The following is a 24,796-nucleotide window of genomic DNA, read 5'->3' as shown; positions in this document are numbered from 1 at the left end:
ATAATATAATATACTTCAAATGTCTCCTCAATAAGGGAAATCATTGGTATCATTGAAAGGGTTAAAATTACATTTACTGTACATTTAGGGTTGCTTATGCTTGTTTTCCATTTTATACAGTATATGAAAAAATAGATCCTCTAATTAATTAAAAAGTTTTTTTTAATCCATAAGAAAGCTCAAAAACATTGTTTTCAAATTGGGAATTTTTAAATGTTCCAGAGAATTGCCGTTCATCAACAATTATGCTCCTGGATTTTCAAATAGCTAGCAATTACATTTCTTATGAAAATCCAGAGGCTTCTCCTGGAAATTGGAACATAATTATCAAAACCTATAGGTCATAGGTCATTTGTTAAGAGTTCTTCCTCTTCCTACAAAAATGTGATTTATATATGTTACTATTTTTTATGTTTCTTCTGTCCAAAAGTGAGTTTTACATGTACAGCTGTCCAGCATTGCTTTTGTTTTTCAATTACCAGCATTGGTACTAGAATAGTTTTCTTTGCTTGAACAACCTCACCAAAAAAATGAGTTAATTTTTTCCCACTAAATTTAATACTTATTTGTGATACCCTTTCTTGGAAAGTGTTTCTTCTTATAAAGTTCCCATTAACTTTTGTTAAAATTGCTCTCATATTTTCAAAGTCTTCTCGTTTTAAGGAATAAATACTATTCATATTTTTTATATGTTATTAGTTGCTTTAGTGTTATAGTATATCCTATAAAATATGTCAATAATTCTCAATTTAGTTCATTTCCACTGCAATGAAAATCTTCAAGAATCAGTGGCCTGGATCAAATCGAATGTTTGAACCACTGACAAACCCAAGGCTTGATGGCAGGATTTTGTCTGCCAGAGGATTTTACCTAGAGAAGATTCCACTTTTTATTTATTTTCCATTTATGTTAGATAAACATATGATTGACTAAGACCAATCCCAGGTGTTATACATGTATTTAATTAAATTTACTGCAAATGCAGATGCCATTATCAGGTATATATACATTACAGTATATGATACCAGAGTTGCTGCACTTGCAATGACAGAACTACAGTATTAAAGTCATAGTACTTCTATATTTAATTGAATATGATGTTGGAAGTATTCTTAATCAATGCAGAATTGCATGTTTTGTCTTTATAGCTGTCCAACACCAGGCTGCGATGGCAGTGGACACGTCAGTGGCAAATATGCAAGACACAGAAGGTAAAGGTTTCTTTTTTTGTTAAATACAGTACATTTTCAGAGTCATGCAGTGCCTGGTGTGGAGGTTTGCTGATGCAATGCTGTATAGAGTAGTTGTTTTTTGACAGATAATTTTTTAACAAAAATGTGAATAGCTGTTTTTGGATTGAAAGTCTTGTTCCCTTGTTTGTAGGGCATTTCGATTTTTCTTTTCAATTCTAATATTCTACTCATCATGTTTGAAGCAATTACTCAGAGTGCTGTAGTCTTTATTTTGGATAAAAATGAAGTATCACATTTTTCTTTTGTTACTAAAGGAAGAAACTAATTATACAACAAAAGTACTTCTTTCCTCTGCTTTCCTACAGTATATGTTAACAAAAGTGACACATTCCATTCAACACTGTTCAAAACATGTTTTTCACTTTTAACTTTAATCGAGAAGCTTTGCAATTGCTTTCCAAAGTTAGATGTTTCAGTATTGAAATCAATTCTAGATCTCAAATACCATTAAGGTCTGAAATACTATTCAGAACGATAGGTTAAACAGTTGTTTTGGTGAGTTTTGGTTTTTGGAATTTGGGTTGAATAAGAGACTTTGTAAATTATAAGCTATTACTACAGCTTCCTGCTTAATCACATGACCACATAACAAACTTTACATATGCATACTACAAGATTTAACTCTTTGATGTGTCTTTAACTTCCTTCAAGGATGGAAAATATTTTTCCATAGTAGTCCGTCTTACAATATATTGTAAGAGGGTTACGAGTTGAAAATGTTTTTCTGCTCTGTAGCTCCATAATTATGTTGTTTTTGTAAGGAAGTTACTTATTAAATTGTTACTATTTTTACTAATGTTATGCTCTTTACATAATAGATATTAAACAAATTTAAGAAAGAATGATAGTTTTTTGGAATTCCAAGCAATGCTCTCAGCTTCAACAAATTATTGAATTAAGAAGGCTGCTTTAGTCTACTGTGTTTGTCATGCATCAGCCCATAGCTGTGAAGCCTAGAACTACAGACAGCGGAGAATGAGGAAGAGTAATCAGATTGTTTTGATCCCCCCAAATTCTAGACACCCCTTTTTTTGTGACACAAAACAAAAACAAGCTAAACATCCCCATACCAGAGGTTCAGCTCCTATTGTAGAAGAGGCACATTTCTCACCAATAGCACAGTATTACCTGCAGGTGATTATTGTTGCTTTGTAAAGCTCTTTGAGAAAGCACCTTTAACAGCACTTTATAAAATAAGATGTATTATTACTGTCATCTCAGGTGTCACAGAGAGAGCTCTGTCCAACTAAGCCCACCCCATTCTTGACAGTGCTCAGCCAATTGCACACTGTTGCTTGTTGAAGTCCAAACACATTCAAATGAATCGGACAAGTCCCAGATTTGAACCCACAATCATACAGCACATCCTCGGCTCAGGCCTTTACAAGTTGAGCTACTTTGGAGGCCTCAATGTTCCAGTTAATAAGAACAGTAATGTTTGTAAATATTTCAAGGAAACGTTTAAACCTGTCAAAATGCCGTGTCAGTTTGGTTATTCATGAAAACATGAGGTGCAGTTTAATGTTAATCCATCTGCAAATTGCTACCAAGAAAAAGGTGTGAGTCCCTTCCCTACTTTTATGACCTAACAGACAACAGAGGAGAAATGCATTTTTCTTTGCGATCCATTTTGATCATCTTAAGTTTAACCTCTCGAAGGTTGTCCTGCTTCTTCTCCTGACCTCCTCTTCTCTGTGATCTATATCCTTCTTCCATCTCACTTCCTCTCTGGAACACTCCAGTCACTTCTTGAGCTCTATCACATGCAGAATTATGTTGTTTACTTTTTCTTTCCTGTACTTCAGTTACTGTACCTCATGTTGGTCCATTACCTGCAATTGAAAATTCAAAATGATTTAGATTAGAATCCAAGACTAGGCAAAGACCGTGGAATTGATGTAGACAATTGCATTATAATTGTAAATTACCCAAAAAATACTCAAATAAACTATTAAAATATTCCAGTAAACCTTAAGGTTAAATACGATACAGCATAGTACATATAAGAATGACATAGGTTTCAGAGAAGACAACATTTTCATTTTTTAGAAAATGTGCGGAAGCAATAAAAAGGGAACATAATTCAGAGTTTGGTATACTGAGCTTATGAAGAAACCAATAACAGCTACAAATTCACATAGCTATTGTCAGGGAAATTAAAGAATTTGGACCAGGTATGCTGATGTTATTGAGAACAAGATATAGGTACTCTAAATTCATTATGTAGACTAACATTTGTCACAGGCTTGATCAACAGTAGCTCCACTTTGAAAGTTACAGGCTATGATGATGTGTATTGCCTGTTGGATAAAATACAAGCTGTTCATGCTCAACACAATCTGTACTGTACTTTGTACCAGGTTGTAAATGCTGTGTTGTAGGTTCTGTCACTTTCTTATAAACTCATGGCAAGCCTGTGTTGTCCACTGTGTCTCTGAGCCAAAGAGCTCATCCCTGATGACATGTACAGTAAGCCACATACAACACATGTTCAGTGGTACTCAGCTCTAAAATTGAACATCCTTGAGATAACTGTCATATTCTCAGTTCACAAGTAAAACATTGTTAAACACAACATGATGAAGACATGCATTGTCCTGCTAGAATATTGTCACATCGGGATGAGCCTGCAGGAAGGACAGCAACTTAGGTCCCAGGACTTAATCAATGTAGGACCATGCAATCCAGTTTCATATCAATCAATGTAATGGAGTTCTCTAGCAACTCATCACTGCTGCTCAGACTCATGACTCCCAGATCACGGCCTATTACTGAAGGAACACGTTGAACTGTAAAGTTTTACGGGGTTAGAAATTGCTGGCTGTGAACATCCTAGATGTTGCATGACAAATGTTATGATTTCCAGTCCAGTTTCCAAAATACAGATTTCCCACATGTTCTTGTGTTTCCATAAGCAGGGTATTATTAGTATATTTCTGTGTTTTCCTTTGTTAATTTTGACTAGGTTTGACATTCAACAGGTTAAATCACCTGTGCTCAATAAGCTCATAAACTAATGAAGTGATTTACAGTACTTCCTATGCAACACGTTAAAGTCACTCATGTCTATCTTGGTCAATCATAGATGATCAATTAATGAATTAAAAATACACCAAGACATGAGATGTTCTATAAAAATTGTCATTATAGTAGACCCAATTTACAGAATTATGTAGAATATGGAACCACTCCAATGAAGAGCAACCAAGTATGTTCCTGAACCTAAATGAATGTTATACTTGGTTCAATTAACAATATCATTTTATTCTTGAACAGAGAAGAATACTAGTAAACCTGATCACTGGTGAACTGAGGACTAGGGTGGGCTGACAAAGTAAACAATTGCAAATGTCATTCTGTCACATACTGTAACACATAGCTGTTTTGAAGATGGCTTCAGCTTTCTTGGTCAATGGAAACCCAACAACCTTTCTGCAGCCATCTCTACACATTTTGTGGAAAGGATGACGTCTGACTGAGGTGGGCACTAGCTGTCTTGACAGACGTCTTCACACAGAGATTTAAAACCCTTTAAAGTAGACTGGAAGGTGGGAGGATCCAAAGAAAATCTGCAATGAGGATACAGATGGAGTACAATCACAAGAAGAATTCAAGGGAAAAACAAAACATCAAAGGACCAGGTCATTAAGTGTTTATATCTAAATGCTAAGAGTATCAGAATAAATGCATGAAATAGAAGCTACTACATTAGCTTATGCAATTGGAATGACAGAAAGAGGGTTAATGGAACATGATGGTTAAGAATACAACATTAGTGGATAAACAGGAAAGAGGAAAGTGGGGGGGGGGGGGTAGTTCTGTACATGAAATAATGTTTTCCGGAGCATTCAAGCTCAGATAATTAACCTAAATAAATCAAAGGTCTCGTAATTTACATATATAGGTCAGGTTTAGCTGTTCATAAGTTCAAAAGACAAAAGTTTAAGAGTATGCTATAGACCATCAGATTTAGATGTTAATCAACATTCAGATGTATAATTCAACATTGGATCATCATGTGTATAAATCATGTGTATTTTTGCAAAGGAAGATGTTTTCATCAGTAACTTCAGCTTCCTGAAATAGACTGGAACAAGTGTGAGTAGTCAAACCTTGGAATGGTAGGTTTGGTAATCACTGCTTCCTGACTCAGAAGAGTGAACTGACTTTTCAGTCCATCAAGATAGAGTGAGAATAATGAGGCAAGAGAGTCATTTAGAAACTGTGATTATAATATAATGTGCTTTTAAATATACTTAAGAAAAGTGTACAGTAACATACTTGATTGGATAATTACTAGCACTCATTGAAAGGTTCTCAACATTGAACCAAATATTTAGATCAACAAATCTTGCCCCTATTATGTTTAAGCAATAGTTAGAACTGAACTAGAAGATTGTTATATGGAAAAAGGGATCTTAGGCAATATTCAGCATGTTTTTTTTAAATGATATGTCTTGCCTAATTAATATTTAAGTTTGATGGATGGACACAATGTATATAATATTGTATATTTAGAAGGGGTTTTCTAAAGTTCCTATACATTATGTCTCCAGTTGACAGGCAATACTCACTCTATTGTGTTTTTGAACTGAGAACTGTTGAAAATATAGAAACAGGGGATACCAATAAAGGGTAAATGCTCAAATCAAGCTGATGTAATTAGTGAAGTACCACAAGAATCTGTATTAAGATCACATCTATTCCTAATTAATATAGGGCTCCCCAGCACTGATTCTGGAGGACTTGTGTGTTTGGAAGTTTACTTTCCACCACTGTTCTTAATTAAGCTTGCTTGAGTTTCGATCCAAAATGAAGAACCTGGGAGTGGTATTCACTCCTGGGTCGACTTTTGCCACTCATTTGCATTCAGTTGTAAATACTGTACTTATTTTTTCCATCAGAGGAATATTGCTAGACTGCATCCATGCAGGAATCTCTAAAACTGCACCTACTGTATTTAGTTAAATTAGGTGCAGAATTTGTCAGCTAGAGTCGAATCCTTACAAAGTTATCTGCAAGTTATCACTCTTGTCTCCAAGAGTCCTTGCACAGGTTTCCTGTTGGGTTTAAAGTTGATTTTAAAATCCTTAAATTTCTGTTTAATGTTCTTTATGGCTTGGCTGAACAAAATTCAGTATGTCCCGAACTCAACATTCAGAATCCCGATCAGGTCTTGTGCAAGTAATCACATTACTCCTATCCTACAGTCCTTGCACTGGCTTCCTATCAGGTTTCGTATCGACTTCAAAATCCTCAAGCTTTCCCTGTAAGGCTCTACACTTTCAAATCAAGACTCAAATCTTTCTTTAGAAGGACTTTTATTTAACTGGTTCTGTGTCTGCCCCTCTGCTTTCCTACCCTATTCCAGAACCTTATTGTAATTGTGTAATCCTACTGTCTCCTCTCACTATGTACATTTTTTCTTACTGTAAAGTGCTTTAAAAGGCACTTGAAGAGGCACTACATAAAATTAAGTTTATCATTATTATTATTTTTAGATGCTCAATATCTAGCTAATCTTTTGCTTTTCCACCCTCCACATCACTTAACTGATTTGGGTTTACCAAGAGTGTCCACTGTTCCTCTACACTGCAAGGGCGACAGGACCTTTTGTTCCCCTTCTGGAATATCATCCGAAAAGGGACTCAGCCACAGTGAATGCTTTCAAGTCTAGCCTAAAAACATACATTTTCAAACAGGCCTTGTTCTGTTTGTTTTATCTGCTGTATGTTCTATGTCATTTTTTCCTGTGCTTTGCACATTTATTTTGTTTTGTGTAATGTGCTATGTGCATTTTAAAGGGCTGTTTGATAGTTTCACATGCAAACAAATGCTTAAAATCTCAATGGCTTTACATCGTTTTTGGTGTTAAAGCCCTTCGTGTTCTAAGAGATACATTTAATATCACTTAGAGAATATGCTGATCCAGTAGGCAATTAAAAATAGTTTCAAATTCTTTAAATCCTCTAATAAAGCTCAAATGTTTCAGTAATTATCGATAGAAATAGACAACACAATCAAGCTAATAGAAATAATAATAAAAATGGTTAACATTTTTTCATATCTTTTTGAGTGGTTTCCATTATTACATTTAAGCTTACCTCTAGTATTCTTTTAGAAAATATACTCTATAATTATTATTTTAAAAATGGTTGAGTATGTTCTCTATTCTTTAAAGACACTCTACACTAATATCATTCAATATCTGTTATATTCTGTTATGTTTTTGATATTTCTGAACTGTACTATGTAATAAATATGTAATAAATGAATAGAATCTAATGTGTAAAATATATTTAAAAACATGTATTCTGTAAATGACCTCATTATATTCTATCTCAGCCAGGATAAATATTTTGGTATAATGATAGTATTAATAATTTTAGATCCAAATTATTGGATTATTAATATAATATAATTATTATTCTAATGTATTTACATTTGTGGATGGCATGTTGCCAAGGTGGTTACTGTTGCTGTCTTACCATTCCTGAATCCAGGGCTTGATTTTGGCCTAAGGCATTTGTTTGTGTGAAGGTTGCATTCTCTCCTTGTTTGCTAGGGTTTTCTCAGGGTACACTGGCTTCCTCCCAAAGATGCACAGGATGGGTGTAATTGCTTACTTTGAATTGTCCCTTCTGGCATTTGATCCCTTGACCTAATGAGCAATGGAAATGGCAACGTTCCCCATTTTCTTGCTCCACCAAGAGAGGTTCTCTATACTGCATTTCATCCCTCATAAAGGAGCATAGTTATAAAAATATAGTGAACAGCACTCAGATGAAGACTACCATTCCTACAGTATACCTGTGAATATACAGTATGGATGTTTGCTTGTTATGCCTTCTGGTATGTAGGAGCAGCAACATCAGTTTTTTTATTTACAGAACAGGGTTTTTAGCCTTGTGCCCCACCTCCAACATGGAGGACCTGGCACCCAACGTGGGACATTAACCCACTACCCGGAGATTATGCGTCTCATGCTCGACCAAAAGAGCTAGTCGGGGCCCTGAACATACACTATACTAAAAGCAATCAATTGGGTTCTCATGCTTCAGTTGTCTACATGCAACTGCAATACAAGCGGAGTAACGAGTTTCTCAATATTATCACGGTAGCTATTTAGTTGCAATGAGAGACACGACAGTACTACCTGTTGGACACTGTGAATGCTGGTGAATCTTTTATTGTCGATATGATCATTCAGGGGTCAATGTAATCTATTACATTATGTTAGACTAGTTTTTTATGCATCCAGTATATTTCTTTATTTTTAGGTTCACCAATGAATTTTGTTATATCCTCTTGATTTTTGGAACAATCTTAAACTGCCCACCTGGGGATAAAGTATTTTGAATTTTGAATCAACATCCTCAGGTTGGGGCAGCAGAGTGGCAAAGTGTTTAATGTTGCTGCCTCACACAGCACTGGGGCCCTGAGATCAATTTCTCTGGGTGCTATCTGTGTGGAGAGTGTGCTTCAGTTTCCTCCTACATACTGGTAGGTTAATTGACTTCTGGGAAAACTGGCCCTGGTGTGAGTGTGTGTATGTCTGTTTGACTGTCTAACCTGCGATGGACTGGCATCCCATCCAGGTTGTATCCTGCCTTGTAGTCATTGTTTGGAAGCTCTGGTTCCCTTCACAACCCTGAACGGCATAAATCAGTTAGAAAATGGATGGATGGATTTCTCAGTTTGCAGCTACAAACCCTGCAGCGACACAAAGGGGAGAATGAGGTGGTGTAAGAAGACTTCTCCAACTCACTCATTCACAATCATCTTTTAATACATTACAAACAACATAGCTCCCTGCTGGAGCATCAGCACCTATCGGAGAAGAGACACATTCCCCACTGCATGTCTTCAAGAGCTCGGGAGGCTGTAGGGGTCGAGAGTTCCCACCCCAGTCTCCCTAGAACAGCCAGGTGGGGAATCCCACTTACAGTTGGCACGTCACACAGTAGTGACATGAACCAGGCTTGAGTCTACAATCAAAGAGCACAATCTGCACTTTTGCAAGTGACCTTACTGGTCAAGCCACTCAAGAGGTCCCTTTCATACATAATTTTCAAATCTAATAAACAGTAAAATGAAATTTGTGTCAGAGCTGATAAATGATATTAATATCCCTAACCAGGCAATAATTTTCAAAGCATTTGCAAGTTCCACCTGCATCTCTGTTGCTCGGATTTTAAGAGCTTTTTAAAAAATCACTTATGCATTCCAATATAGAAACAAAGATCTTTCTGTTATCCCAGACAATCTTATTTTCACTAGGCATTACAGGGTACACGGCACTTAATCCCTCAATCTTTAAGGTTCCATTTTCAAACAGGCACCCCCAGAATTACAACCCGTTACAGCTTTAAAGGACCTGTTTTGAAGAAGAAAAGGACTGCATTTTTGTTCCTAGTATAATACAGCATCCTATTCCCGAGTCTTACGATTTTTCCCTCGAGATGAAGCTTCATTGTTTGTTTTTAATTAGAAATCACACATCATTTTCTATTCTACTGCATACCAATCCAATTTGGAATCACCAGTTGTTTATCAACAGAGCTTACTACTACCACCCCTGCACTACACAGGTAGAACAAGGAGAAGATAGTTGGGCATGTCTCTCATTGACGTCAAAGGAAGCACACAGGTGCATAGCAGATCATGGGAGTTGCGTAGCAAGCCAAGAAAATCCTGGATGATTCCAGTCCAGTCACCCGTGACAGCAGAATGCATGGCCTCTTGGGGAAACAAAGTCACAGCCAGTTAATGGCATTGCAGGCTCAAGTCTGCAACATCAGGGTTCTAGAGCTCAGTCTGCACTCCAGGTGAGTGCCTTCACTGGTGGAGCCATTTGGAAGCCCTGCATGTCAGTACAATTAACATTATGGCTGGGGTGCATCTGGGTGTGAGTGCCTGCAGTGCTATTACTTTAAACACATTATGATCAAATGTGTCTTTTCTTCAAACCCCCCTGATGAATTGGCAATCTGATGGCTGTTTCAATAGTCATGTTTGCCAGTGTACTCCACATATTCCTTCAATGGCTGGCTATGCTCTTATAATAGTGCAGTTACAGTTGCGTTTTAGATCCCACAATGCCTTTACTGTGTTATTCACTTTGTCCAGCTCTTTCTTGAATGTTGCATATTTTTGCTAATAAGCAAGTCGATGTTTTTTTTGTACTTCATAGATACGAGCTTGTATTTGGTCTGATTGAACAGCTGCAGTGTGCATCACTTTGTTCTTGAGTCATACTGTCTATGCTGGAAAGTATTGGCGAAGGCCAATACTCCATCTTTCCCTTTGTTGTTTGTCCTTTCAGCATGTGTACTGTGCATTGCAAAATATATATAAGATTTCTTTTTACTGTTGTGTCCCCTTGTTGGATGCCATGTCCCGTGTCGTTTCAGATCAATGAAAAAAAAATTCTGGAAATCAACTGAAGCAAAGTGCTTTGAAAGGAATAAGAATCAAACAATACTGTACATATCCTTTAGACTCACTGAACAGCCAGGCTGAATATTTTTACTCTTGAAAAAAGGACACAATCTCTGTGCAGAGTGACCAACTACATTCTGTACTGTATGTATGTAAGAAATATAAATCCTGTTATCATAAGTGTTTGTTATTCATGCCGATCTTACCTTGTGATCATTATCTACCAGGTCAGACTGTAGCTCGCCAAGACACTGTATTGGACTAAGCTGTTATTGTAAATGGACAGATGTTTATGCTGAGGTTATTTGGAAGCAGCAGTGAGACTGATAAAAATCACAGCATATAACAACACAGTAGCTATAGTGCAGTCTGTATAAGTATTACTTTTAAGGAGTCAGCAGTATATAGTATATAAAAAGTATATTTCATAATTTCAGAACTAGGTTGTGGGTACTAAGTATATATCTTAGATCTAGGTTTTTCTAACCTCATCAGATTTTTAAACATTCATCATTGCTGTTGCGCTGCTTAAAATAGTGAGATGTTATCTGTTTCCTCCTGACATGCACATGTTTAATTGTTCCAAAAGCCTTCCCAGCAGTCCAAGTTTCCAAATTTTACCAGCAGTCCCAACTTATGTTTTTATATTTTGGGGGGATTTGAATACAATTAGTGCTAGAAAAGAAATATGAAAATTAATGTTTATAAAAAACATCATTTTGGTACAGTACCTGCTGTAGTTCAATTCTTAAATTAAAATATTATACATTATATAATGACACCGAGATTCGACTTGGTATCCTTCTGTTTCTGGAAGAAAAAGGGGAACAAAAAGACACTGACTCCAATCTCTGTCGTGGTACGCATTCAAATACTTTACGTTGAATGCAAAATCATTTATTTCACAAGATTAAGATGCTTTAGTTGAATTACCCAGGATTAAACACCTAAGGTCTAGGATTGATGAGTTCCCACTGACTATTGAAAGGCAGTCTAATAAAGAGACACCTTCACGTTTGGCTGGGGATTCATTTTCATTATTTACTACAGAGACAGAATATTAATTTTCCTTTTTCATATTGTCTGAAAGAGGAGTCTTTAGCACGGCTATTACTGATGTCAGCATTTAGCTGATAGACAGCCGTGCCCCCCCTTATGTATCGATTAATATCTAACCGGTAAGGAGCAATAAAATAGTGCAGTACATTGCAACGACTCCCTTGATAGCATACCTGTATAAAGCATTGTTCAAAGGCTGTACAGCTTGCAAGATAATTAAAGATAAATAAAGCAAATATGAGGGGTTATCCATCAATGTGTAGAGTTCTTTAATGTGATCTTAAGCTAATTTATACTCTGAATTGTGGTGCCCTCATTTGAATACTTATCACAGGGTTTTGACTATCCAACAGAAGCTTTAAGAATGTGGCATCATTAATATGTTAATTAGTCTTTCGGCACTTTTGGAGTAGTAAGATGGCGATATCCTCTTCAGCCCTACTGTGATTCAGAAAGCCATTTACTGTATTAAGATATGGCTTTATGTTTACAAGTGGCAATATATTTACAACAATAAAAGAAAAAACAAAACTCTGTTTTCTTCTTGTATTTAAAAAAAGTGATTGTTTTACACTAATTGAAGATTGATCTCCTTAAAGGGAAGTCTTCTACTTTTTCTTTTTCTTCTAAGATTCATTCTTCTCTTGTTTGCCTTTGACAAGCTGGAACTGGTCTGTGGAGACTATGACTTATTATATTACTTTAAGGTCTGCACAGGACTGTCAAAAAGTCAAGGAGGCCTTGCGTGGCGCATTCGCTCAAGTGCTGCATTCCACAGATCCAAAATACCACTGACTTCAATTTGGATCAAACTGTAAAATTCATGTCTAAGACTCCAGTGACTACGGATAAAAATAACCTTGGATGGTTTTCTATGCTGCATATCACTACTGATGGGGTGTCTTGTAGGGTGAGGCTGATTATCTTAATAATTTAGTGCAGACTATCAGACATGAGAGGCTTCCTTTAATTACAGTAAATCCACAAGAGAATTAAAGTACCTGGCTGTCCAGGAAGTCCAACCACTTGTCACTGGTATTTTAGTTTGTGTTGACAATACCTAAACTAACTCATTCTGTCCAGTATGTGGAAACTTACAGGAAGTAAAAGGTAATACACAATCACATACAGTACACATACTGTAAGTGGTGGAATAAGTTTTTTCAAAGAACTGATTCATGCAGCTCTTTTTAAAATGTTTAGAGCTGCATACTGGCCTTTACACATTTAAAGTAAATTGTTAGTTTTATTTTGAGACTGTCAGACCTTTATGCATCAATCCATACAAAATGTCCACCTTACTTGTATGTTCAAAGTGAAATTCAGCTGAAGACGCCATTTGATTTGTGTATACAAAAAATGCATTTTTGTTAATCAATTCAATTCACAGTTTTCACGTTTATTGTAATATTTCGTATTACAATAGAAGTTTATTTTGGGATGTATCAACATTTAAATTCACTTTATATTACAAAAAAATTGTATTACATTGATTTTATTGAATTTACAAATATATTATTATATTATATAATTAGTTATATATTATATATATAATTTGTTTTGCCAATATATTGTTGCTGACTGGTTTGACTATACATTAGTAAATAGAGTGGGTGTTTCAGATGAAATCCCACAATAGCTGCCTTTTTTAAAATAACTGTGTCTTATGGACAATTTATTATTATTTTAAAAATCTGTTCAATTTTCTCCTTTTCCCATCAAGTCACTAGTGCATTAAATCCATCCTACTCAGGGTAGGTTTAATAATTACTTTCTCTTGACACTCTTTACACTTTTGAAAATGATTGACAAGTGTTTCTCCCATGTCCCATCTCCCATGGTCAACACGCCCCTTTAAGCTCTTGTTGGAATTACTGTGAAGCTGCAGACAAATTATACCTTTGGAGGACCTTTGTCACAAAGACAAAGGAGATGATAAATTGCAAACAAATTTAAATGAGGACAGAAGAGCCTGATAACACCAGCAACAGCATGCAAAGACATGAGTACATCAGACCCAAGTTATGTTAAGGTAATCAAGAAAATCAGTTGTGGCCTTTCACCTGTGAAACCTCACTACAATGGGAAAAGAAAAAAAAATCTCTGGGTTCGGTTGAAATGAGATGTGTACCCTCCTGCCCTGCTTAGAGTACCTGGCAGTCTGAAACACCAAAAATCTCAACAATATCACCCTGAAGTGGTCCAAAGGGCATGCAAAGTTAAGGGTCAGCCTGTACAACATGAAAGAGCACTACAGTTGAGAAGAGACCAAGTCCTTCAGCTGCAGAGAGATGACAGAGTCATACTGTACATTGTCATTGCATATGCTCCTGTGCGACCCCCATAGCACTCCATGCAGAGCACTCCACATCTATGACCATGATCCTTAATGAGTACTCAAACAACCCATCAATTTTTATTTAAAAAAGGTAATCACAGACTTTAAATTAGTTTCCTGTGAGATTTCAAGTAAGGGCATGGGCATTTTACCATAGACTACTGTGATTTTACAACTTAGTGGCAATTAGGCCAAACAGATGAAATGCAGTGTTCTTCCAATTCAATTAAGAGTGTCCCAATACTAAGACATTTTGCTAAGGTCTCAATTCAGATGATTTTGGTTTGCCAACATTGAACACACCAGTGTAAGGTCTATAATATCATGAAATTAAACAACTTTACTAGAAGCCAAGTTTCTTAAAGTGAGTTTGAGAACGGCCAAAACTGTAAATACCAAGTAGAGACAGCTGACCTTCTACTGTATGTAAAGCCTTTATAGAATTTTCACTTATGGTCAAATGGCTAGTTTTACAAATATAAATACTTGTCTGTGATTTCTTATTTTTTTACATAATCAAATGTGCTGGTCATCTTATTTGCATTGCAAAGCAATATTTTGTGTAGTTTATAAGCAATGAAGTATGTCACAGTCATAATGCCTTGAGGGGGCCATGTCTGAAAGAGAAGAGTCATTTTAAGACACAGGGATTTGCAAATCAGGCTTCTGTTGATGGCATGGTTGCTGTTCAACTGTTCAGCTGTCCAAAGTGAAATTTTTGGGATATGCTTATACTTTTATAAATAGCATTGTCATAGCTGTGCACTACAGAGATAATCTTTTGTGTGTTGACTGAGCACAACATACTGGCCTTTACATTTTACACCAATCGTGAACATCAGATTTGCATGTTAGGAAATGAGTGTGTTCCATTTGACCTCAGGAGGCCTTGCATATCTGCAAACTTTGTATTCAGTAGTGCATATCAAAATGCCACAGGTCAATACTTCTCTCTCTCCTCTCAGTCATGCTTTCTGTCAGGAACAGTTCTTTCCGGGCCCTATGCGGACGACACGATCCGCAAGGTGAAGAAACAATAGGGAAAAATATCATGCAGGAGTGGGTCAGGAGACAGGGGTGCGTGTCCGAAGTGAGCAGGTGTCCAGGGGAAGTGAGTCCCGGGCAAACAATCCAAGCATAAATCCAAAAGGGAAATCCAAAATAGGAGGCAGAGTCCAAGACCAGGGGATCCATCCAAAGTAATTTAAAAAAACCAGAACCGGGTCGGGACTGGCGGGACCGGCGGGACAGGGAATCAGGAACAGGAAACTAAAACCATAACGGAGCCAGACGCAGCAGGACCCCGGGCTCTCATGAAACGGGATTCAATGAGAAGCCCCGGGCAAACGCCTGCGTCTGGCTTTAAAGGTGGAACTAAAGAGGGGCTGGAATAAGAAACAGGTGTGGGGAATGGGACAGAACAAGGAAGGGCTGGAGCACCCTTAAGAGGAGGAGTAACGATCGTGACACTTTCTTAAGGTATTTGCAGTGAGTCTCATTTGTATAACTTTAAAATTATAAAATATAATTCTTCACAAAGTGGATACGTATCATACTGGAGTTTGTTAACAAAGTATATGTAACAATATGTAACTTTTTTTTTATTTTGTAAACCTAGCCATCTCACCTTCAACATTTCTCAAAACAATTCATTTTCCCAAGCAAAAACGTCACTACTTCACGTGTAGCCATAGAAACGTAAAAAAGCCTTGCAGTTAATTGTTATTTTCAATCAAAATCTTTCTTAGCCAAAGAACTCAACAAATATAAGTTTATGTAAACAAAAAAAATGTTGAGTGGCTACATGTTTTCGGGACTTTTAACTTTATGTTTTACATGAGTATGTTTTTTGTCCTGTGATGGACTGGCGTCCTATCTGGGCTGTATACCATTTTTCACCTGTTGCTTGCCGGAATAGACTCTTCCACAATCCCTGTATTAGATAAAGCTGTTTGAAAGCAGATAGATGAATGAATATGTTTTTGCAATCCCTTAAATAGGGATTGTTCTTAGAACTGCCTTAGTGCAGTATATAGGGCCTGAATTCCTAAACCTCTATCCACTGTCTATAAGCCAGTTATCCTAGTAAGGGTAAGGGCAGGCAGGTGCCAATTCTGGAAACACAGGCCACAAGACTGAGAGTGCAGTAGTCCTCCCCCCTAGATGAGATGCCAAGTGGCTGTTTAGAGTAGCCAATCTAATTTAGCCTGCAGGTTTTGGTGGAGATGGCTTAATAACAGTGCATCTAGAAATAACCCATGTGGCACAAGATGATCATGCAGAGTTCATACAAAAGGCAACCCATTCTATAGTCAAACACAGGACCCAAGTAGCAACACTGACCACAATACATCAGATCATCAAGCAACTAACCACAAAATCAACGAGATGAGACTACTTGCTTTTTTCTGAAAGAAGTCCATAAAGTTATAATTGTCTAAGCTGGAGTTTTCATCTTGTTCTCAATAAATGTAGAATAGTATTATTATTTATTATGTGCCTAGAACTACTACTAATGAAACCATTTACAGTACATATCAGTAAACTCCATTGTGCACGCTGTTTGTTTTTACAATACATACAGTATTTCACATTTGTTTTGGAAGCAACATTGGCGTTCATCATTTAATTAATTGTTATTTAAATCAATTACGCATTTTAAACTAAGCCGAAAGTATTTAGGTAAAATTGTTCTGTGCACATAAAAAAAATATCTGTTGCTGTGCAGTGATTCACAATCATTGTTTGCAAACTTTTCCCTTTGAGGAGAATTTAATATCAACTTGTTTCACAAAGTATACCAAGTAATCCCCAAAATGCCATATACAATAATGTACATTTCATAATTCTTGTGTGGTATTGCTGGTTTCCTCATAATGGATTTAATAATGTTGATTCTCTTTTTGTATGAGTAAATGCCAGTTTTCTGTTGCATAAACTTACCCTTCAAAATCAATTCACAATCTGGTGTATTACTTTTTAAAGAAAAGTTATTTTACTGTATGTACTGATATTTGCATATTTTAAGGAGAAATTGCACAATAATTACAATTAAAATGATCAAAACAGAAGACCTTCTACTTATAGTTTTAAAGTAAAATTGTATTTTTCTGAATTATTTTTCATTTTATGTGTATATATATATTTCATTTCTTATAGTTCTTCACCACCAGTTTGATTGCCATGGCTGCAGATGTGGGTGAATAATTGCCTGTCTTCACAGGAGCGTGTTCTGGAGCTAAAGTCGAGTGCTTTCTTCCTGATGTATGCCTCATTTGGATTCAGCCGACAGCCTAGGGGCTGTATTATTCATGCCTTGACAGATAGCACTCACTAAAAGCATTGGAATGAAGCCAGGTACTGGTGGGGAGATAGTGAAGCATTGCTCCTTTCTACAGAGAGGAACAGCTTAGAACTGGAACTGCAGAGCTCTGTTTCCTAATCAGCCTTTCTTAGGAAAGCCAGATAAAACTCCATAAATCATTATGTGCCCCCCCCCCACCACCACCACCTCCTCCTATGTCATATTTGTAGTTTAAAGAGAAATTTCCATATTTAATTGCAAAGAGTATTTCTTTAAATTAAGAAGTTACCACATGAAAAAAGAAAGGAAAGAAACAATTCACTTGGGTAAAGGCAACACACTGCAGCATCTACCGATCTTTTTAATTAATGTATGAATGCTGCACAACACAGCACATAGTGGGATAGTTCTCTAAAGCTGGGCTTGCAGTAGGAATCTACTTTTATATATTCAGGTTAATAAAGGATGGATCTTTTATTGTTTTTTTAGATGATCTCATCTCTATGCAATCAGTAATTAAATCATTGTGTTAAAAATGGATTAGAATTGTGCATTGTTCACTGGAAGAGGCATGAAAAGATATTAGTACCAACAACAATTTTGATTTAACCTTGATATTCTTGTCGTAAAATTATGGGCATTCACTTGTCATATATTAGGGAATACCTTTCTTATCAAACAATTATAGTAGGTAGTAGTAGTTCAGGTGGGTACCTGCGTCAGCATGCGTAGGCTGCAAAGGAACAAGTAATAGGTTTATTCCATGCTGAAAAAAAGAAGAAAGAGAACACAACGTTTCGGCTGTGGAGCCTTCTTCAGGTGTGAGAGAGACAGGGCAGTAGGCAAAGGTAAAGTAGCCGGAGAACAAAGGTTGTGAGGGAGGAGGAGTGAGAGGCGGGAGCAGGGGACAGAAAGAGAGGCCAATCCAGAGGTGTGAAGTCAGAATGGGTGCAGAGAGGTGTGAAATGAAACTTCCAATGAATGGAGAAAATTTAAAAGAACAGTAGTCTGTCGTTAAGGGAAGGGAGAATGTGTGATCCTAGCTGCAGAATAATTTTAGTTTCGGTCGTCTTTCTGATGTATGAGTTCGGAACACCGTCTTTGAGAACACAGACGGAGAGATTAGAGTGGTCGTGGCCGTCAGAGGTGAAATGAGAAACAATGGGCTTGGAGAGATCTTTAATCTTCACAGCCGTGACGTGTTCTCTGAAGCGGTCTCCGAGTCTCCTTCCTGTTTCTCCAATGTAGATGGCTGGGCATTTACTGCAAGAGATACAGTAAATAAGGTTGCTGGAGGTACAAGATGCTGTCTGGGTGATCCGGAATTGTCCTGAGGGGCCTTGAATGAGTGTGGTGGTGGCTGTGTACTTGCAGGTGATACAGCGAGCTCTGTTGCAAGGGAAAGTGCCTGGTGTGGATGGTTGTTGAGGGCGGTCAAGGGAGCTGTGAACAAGGAGGTTACGCAGATTAGGTGGTCGGTGATGTGAGATGATAGGGCGATCAGAAAAGAGGGCCCCAATGGAGGGATCATCCTGTAGGATGGAAAAGTTGTGGTTAATGGTCCTGGGAATAGGACGTGTGTTAGGGTGGTAAGGAAGCACCAAAGGAATGCGATTGTTACAGCGGGAGTTCCTGATCGGGTTGATGGTCCGGGGGGTGTTTTTGGCTCGGGCAAGGGCCCTGTCAATCACACTGCTGGGGTATCCTCTGTTGATGAAAAATGAGTACATTTCGAGGGCTTGATTCTCGAAGTCGATGTCGTCGCTGCATAATCGTCGTAACCTAAGGAACTGTGAAAAAGGAAGAGAGTTTTTAGTGTGGTTGGGGTGAAATGAGCTGTACAGGAGGTAGCTGTGTGAATCCGTGGGTTTGTAATAAACTGAAGTGGACAGTCGGGGGTAGTTGATAGACAAGTGGATGTCTAGAAACGGAAGAGTAGTGGAAGATATGTTAACCGTATATTTGAGGGACGGGTGGAAGTTCGTGAAATGGTGCAGGAAGAACTCAAGCTGATCGTTGGAGCATGTGGCGGCACCGACGCAGTCATCAATAGGTCAGGGACATAGCCAGTGTAGGAAGCGAAGAAGCGTTCTTCTACCCAGCTGACAAAAAAGTTGGCATAGCTGGGTCCCATTCTGGTGCCCATGGCAACTCCACTGACCTGTTGGTAAAAAAGATTATTGAAAGAGAATGCGTTCAGTGTGAGGACCAATTCTGCAAGGCATACCAGGGTGTGGGTGGGTGGATCAAGCACTATGCGTTTGTCCAGCGTGTGCTTGAGGGCTGTAAGGCCGTCATTATGGGGAATGACGGTGTACAGAGATGTGATGTCCATGGTAAAAATGTAGCATTCGGTACCCTGAAATTGGAAATCATTAAAAAGTTGGAGCGCGTGGTTGGTGTCTTTGATGTATGAGGGAAGATCTTCAACCAGCGGTCTCATGAGGCTGTCGAGAAAGGCTGAGATGTAAGTAGTTGGACAGTTACATGCTGATACGATGGGGCGTCCAGGGGTGTCCGGTTTGTGGATTTTGGGGAGGAGGTAAAATTGAGATACCTGTGGATGTTCAATGATGAGCCGGTTTGCCTCATGGGGGAGCTCATTACTGCTGATAAGAAGAGAAATGGTGGATACCACTTCCTTTTGGTAGTCAGTGGTAGGGTCCTGTTGGAGAGGGAGGTAGGCAGAAGTGTCTGTTAGTTGTCTAGAGGCTTCAAAGATATATAGATCCTTACGCCACACCACGACAGCACCTCCTTTGTCCGCTGGTTTGATGACGATATCATCCCTGTTGCGGAGAAACTGGAGCGCCTGATTTTCTCCTTGGGTGAGGTTAGACCTATGTTTACTGGGTATAGAGAGTGCCTTGGGAGCTTGATTAGTGCATTGGTTGATGAAATAATCAACTGGTGGAAAACGGCCAGAGGAGGGAGTCCAACAGCTCTGTTTGGGATTAATGTTGTTAATGACATCAATAACTGGATTGTTGTCAGCTGCCTGTGAAGAGGAATTGTCGGCAAAATGCGCTCTGAGACGGATCCTGCGGTAAAAGCGGTTAAGGTCGACATTGGTCTGGGGGATGTCCAGCTTCCTGGGAACTGGTAGGTATAGTAGATATTAATTATAGTAATTATATAGGTAATTATAGTAGGTATATAAGTGTGAATTTTTCATTTTTATTGCCCATCTTCATGACTTTTCCAAGTTGATAATATCTGTAAACATTTAGGATTAGATAATCCAGTAACTTTAGACAATCCCCATAGGTTCTCAACCCCAACCATGTTCTCCTTACAGTAAGCACACCATATTACTTGTGGTTGATGAAGCTTGTCAAGCTTTACCCCTAGCTGCACAGATACTACCCTATGACCTTTGTCCCACAGCAGTTTTTCTTGCTTTTCGGCTGCCAACAAAATTATCATCAATGTCCGTTTTTCCCAATAACTGTTCTCAGGGAAATGTATGGCATTTAACTCTGTCGTGATTGGAAATAATCTGAAGCGTCCATATGTACATACCATTTCCCTCTGTGTGTGCAGGAATCTGAGGAAAGAAAATCACAAATTCAGGTTGTCGGCTCTCACACTTACAAGACACAGCTAACCTTACAGCAAAGATTTCTAGTATGGAACCATGGGACCTATCGTTCAAGAATAAATCTAGAAAATCAGTTTCTCAAAGCCTGTGAGGCTTTCAATAATTGTGAAAGGATATTTACTGTCATTGGGAGTAAGATAATATTTAATCAGGTTTTTTAAATCATCCTTGGCTAATGACACCTTTCACTTTATTTTCTAAAGCTTGATAACCACTTTTTTTGTTGTTGTGTCCACATTTTAAACACAGTAAATTCCACAGAAACACATACCATGTAAAAACTACCAGTTGCATTACTTAGTAGATTTTTTTTTCATTTTAAAAACTTTCAGTTCAACGTTATTCTCTTTTTTTCACAGATGAAAATGTTCCCTATTGAAAACACTACATTCTCAAATAATGCTTTTCCTAAAATACAGTCATGCATTAGTTTACTTTACAAACCCATATTATTAGATTGGTATCTGGAGTATCTACAGAAACCTTTAACACATAACAAAAATTGATTTTACACTGATACTTTGGTTAATCCATTGGAGCATTTTAAAGTTACTTATTTTGTTACTTTCGGTTTGGTTTAACAAAGTAAAAAACAATTGCGACTGAAATAAGTTAAATCACAAGGAGAAGTTTAAAATAGTAACAAATGCATGGTTAAAGTGTACTGTATGTACAGTAGTACTTGTTTACTTATTGCAGTTCTGTATATTCTCAATGAGAATGAGATACCACAGCATAAACAACTACTGTTACTCTGAAATGAACACTTACCATTATATTTTGATGTAAACTATACTTTAAACTCAATGTCTGTTTGACAGGTTTAAACCCTGCATTAATACCAAAAGTCAAACCTTTTGAATTTGTCTTTAAGTTACTGACTTTTCCCTTTCACTGGAACAAGATTAATTAACCTTCTCTTTAAAGTGAAGAGCTTGCTGCTGTAGACATGTTTTCATCTCTGCTCAGCCTCGTTACTACAGATACTGTATGCGTGCTCTCTTTCACATGACAATGATAATTACAGAAGCTGTCCTCTTATCCAACTTTTGGATTTAAAAAATGATGTTTGCCGAAGGTTCACTTTCTTTCCTTTTGTTAGAAATCCTTGGAATAACGCACGACTGAGAGTCCCAAAATGTTTTATTTATTATTAAATTTCTCACTCAAAATAGTTATATCAGAAAAAAAGAAGTGAGACTAATCTTAAGTAAGTTTGGAATTGACACCTTGTTTGATGTAAATGATGTACAGTACCGCAGGCTTGATGTCAGGTCTGCTGATTGAGAAATTAAAGTAAATCACTTTTTTTTTTTACAATTTATCTTCTTATTTATCTTCTTTTAGCTACCTCAAAGTATAGTGAGTAGGTCAAATGGAAACAGCTGAACTAAAATGATTCAAATGTTTTTAAAGCTGTCCCTCGTGTGAATAAAATCTAGCCCATGGTTGCTACTATACAGAGAAATCCATGCTGACAACAGGCGTATTGAATAAATCATCTTGTTTATTGTTTTGAAATGTGCAGTGATGGATATGACATGAAAATTGGTCCTCCGTTTGTCTCTGGCTGCACTTGAAATAATCCCCATTTTTGAAAACTAGACTCCCAGATGAGTACGAAGGATATCCTATTTATACCTGATATTAATACAGGTATATACTATACTGTTCGTACTTGTACATACAATCCTTGGAGCTATTTTCAAAATTAGCCATACTTTATTTTATACAAAATCAGGTTAATAATGTAACGTGATGTGGACAAATTTACACTGTTGGCTGCAGCGGGATTGCTGATGGTTTTTTTTCACTATTGGAACAATATTTTACTAAACACTTATTCTCCACATCTATCCTAATGCCCTTTCCACAGTTATACTATATATACTGATAAACACACTAAAAAAACAGTAATTTGAAGATTTAATTTGAAGATTGAAGATTGAAGGTTTCCCATAATGTACAGTATAATTTATTTTTTCTAGTTTCACAATTTTAAATTGAAAAGCCTTTATATTCTTTAAACTTCTTGTAGACTTTGTACATTTGTTGAAAATTATATGCTATTACCAGCAAAACTATTACTGGTAAAGTAAAACCTGAAACTTGGAATGTTTTGTGAGGAATTAACCACCTTGTACCAAGTAATCATTGTAGCAAATTTCAATGACTGGCAAATGTCTTTCCTTTAGGCTTTGCACAAACAACGAAGGCCTATTTTCTAATGAATACGCTAAACTGACATTATATAAAATGTAATGGTAACTGCTAGTTTTGAATTAGTATTTTATATTAACCAGTAGTCCGTGCTTTCCTAAAGTGTTTACTAGAGATGTGCTACCCAGCTGCAAACAGTGTAACGTCAGACACTAAGAATTTGTGACCCCATACTCTAAAGTGCTGTTTTTCCAGTCAATATGCATGAAAGAAACAGCAGCTGAAATAATTAGTTCCGCCTGAATGGAAAAATAATCTAAAAAAATCCGCTTCTGACGTTTTTTTCCAAGGTGATTTTTTTTCTGGGGGTAAATTAAGGACTGGTTATGTATTACACTAATATAAGGTAGGTAGCATATAAGGTAACATAACTTAGCTGTTCATCTGCTGCAATCTGTTTGTCACCTAGCTTTCACTGTACTGTATGTGAATGTATGTGCCCATACATTCCTCACCAGTATTAATGGTAATTTTGTCAAAGGAAAATATGAAATATAGTTAATCATAGGAAGGTATTATTTAAATATCTCTAAGTGTTTAACTTTTTAGTTTAATTAATGCACAAATACAGATACTGGGATGCACAAGGAGCTGTGTCATTTGTGTCATTTTGAGCAAAGACACTAGAAGACTCATGGACACAACTGAACAAGGTTCCAAAGGTAATTATCTATATATTTTAGTGTGGAGTTAGCCTTAACTTGTTCCTGATATACAATAACAGGTTAGGTGAATTTTCTTTGTCATATTCATGTGTGACTAAATGTAAGTTATGTAAGTTATTTAGAAGTACAATGTTGCAGCAAGTTCTGTTACATATATTTAAAAGTGATCTTGTGTAATCATTCTTCATCAGATTGTAAAGGGTAACATCATGCTGATATAACAGTAGGAGAGGAAATATTACCGCCGTGGACAAGACTGAATTTCTGTGCTTAAAAGCATTGCTCGTGTTGGGTATGGAAAATTCCCCTTCCATGATTTTATTTTAATAGTCTACTTCCCAGTTGATCATTTTGAGCTAGCCCTTAGCATTTCAAACAAAATAAAAAAATAATGACCTTGGAGAAGGCGCTCTGATTCTGCCAGGCTGTCAATAAATTATGACATAAATTGGCTACTGAAAATTGACATCGAAAAGGTCTGTTTACTGTTTGAGATTATGCTCTAGCTGGTTGATTTCTTTTTATTTTTAACTCATATACACAGTCATGGTGACTTTTGTGTAGCAAGCCTCCTCCCACCATGACTATAGTCATCACAGGTGCAGCGAGGGTCTTGCTACAAAGGCTATCCTCCTACCACTAACACGTCTGCTTCTAGAGTGTTCTTTTCAGCCCTACCACACAGCAATATAACAGCAGGAATGTGTTAGCAGTGCTATTTCTGTATTTCTTTTTAACCCTTTATGATGAAAACTGTGATGGAGATTATCATATAATTTCTCCTGAAAAGCAGTGCTGAGGTCCTGGGTTCAGTTCTAAACCTGAGGTGATGTCCGTGTGGAGTGTGTATTTCTCCTCAATTTACATGGGTACCCTCTGGGTACTTCAGTTTCCTCCCACATTCCAAAGACAAAC

General features: G+C 37.2%; 1 protein-coding gene across 15 annotated transcripts in view; it reads left to right on the top strand.

Annotated features, from left to right (window-relative positions):
* Positions 1-24,796, top strand: part of myt1la (myelin transcription factor 1-like, a) — a 163,353-nt gene that overhangs the window by 62,847 nt on the left and 75,710 nt on the right. For all 15 annotated transcript variants that reach the window (XM_088626524.1, XM_088626520.1, XM_088626518.1 and 12 more), the window contains one exon: positions 1,149-1,211. In XM_088626524.1, the coding sequence (XP_088482650.1) occupies positions 1,149-1,211 (63 nt within the window). The remainder of the gene's footprint in view (positions 1-1,148; positions 1,212-24,796) is intronic.

This window comes from Lepisosteus platostomus, chromosome 3 (assembly GCF_059453375.1).
Source record: "Lepisosteus platostomus isolate fLepPlt1 chromosome 3, fLepPlt1.hap1, whole genome shotgun sequence".
Classification (NCBI taxonomy): Eukaryota; Metazoa; Chordata; class Actinopteri; order Semionotiformes; family Lepisosteidae; genus Lepisosteus; species Lepisosteus platostomus.
The sequence above is the reverse complement of the archived record's forward strand: the minus strand, read 5'-3'. Positions and strand labels throughout refer to the sequence as shown.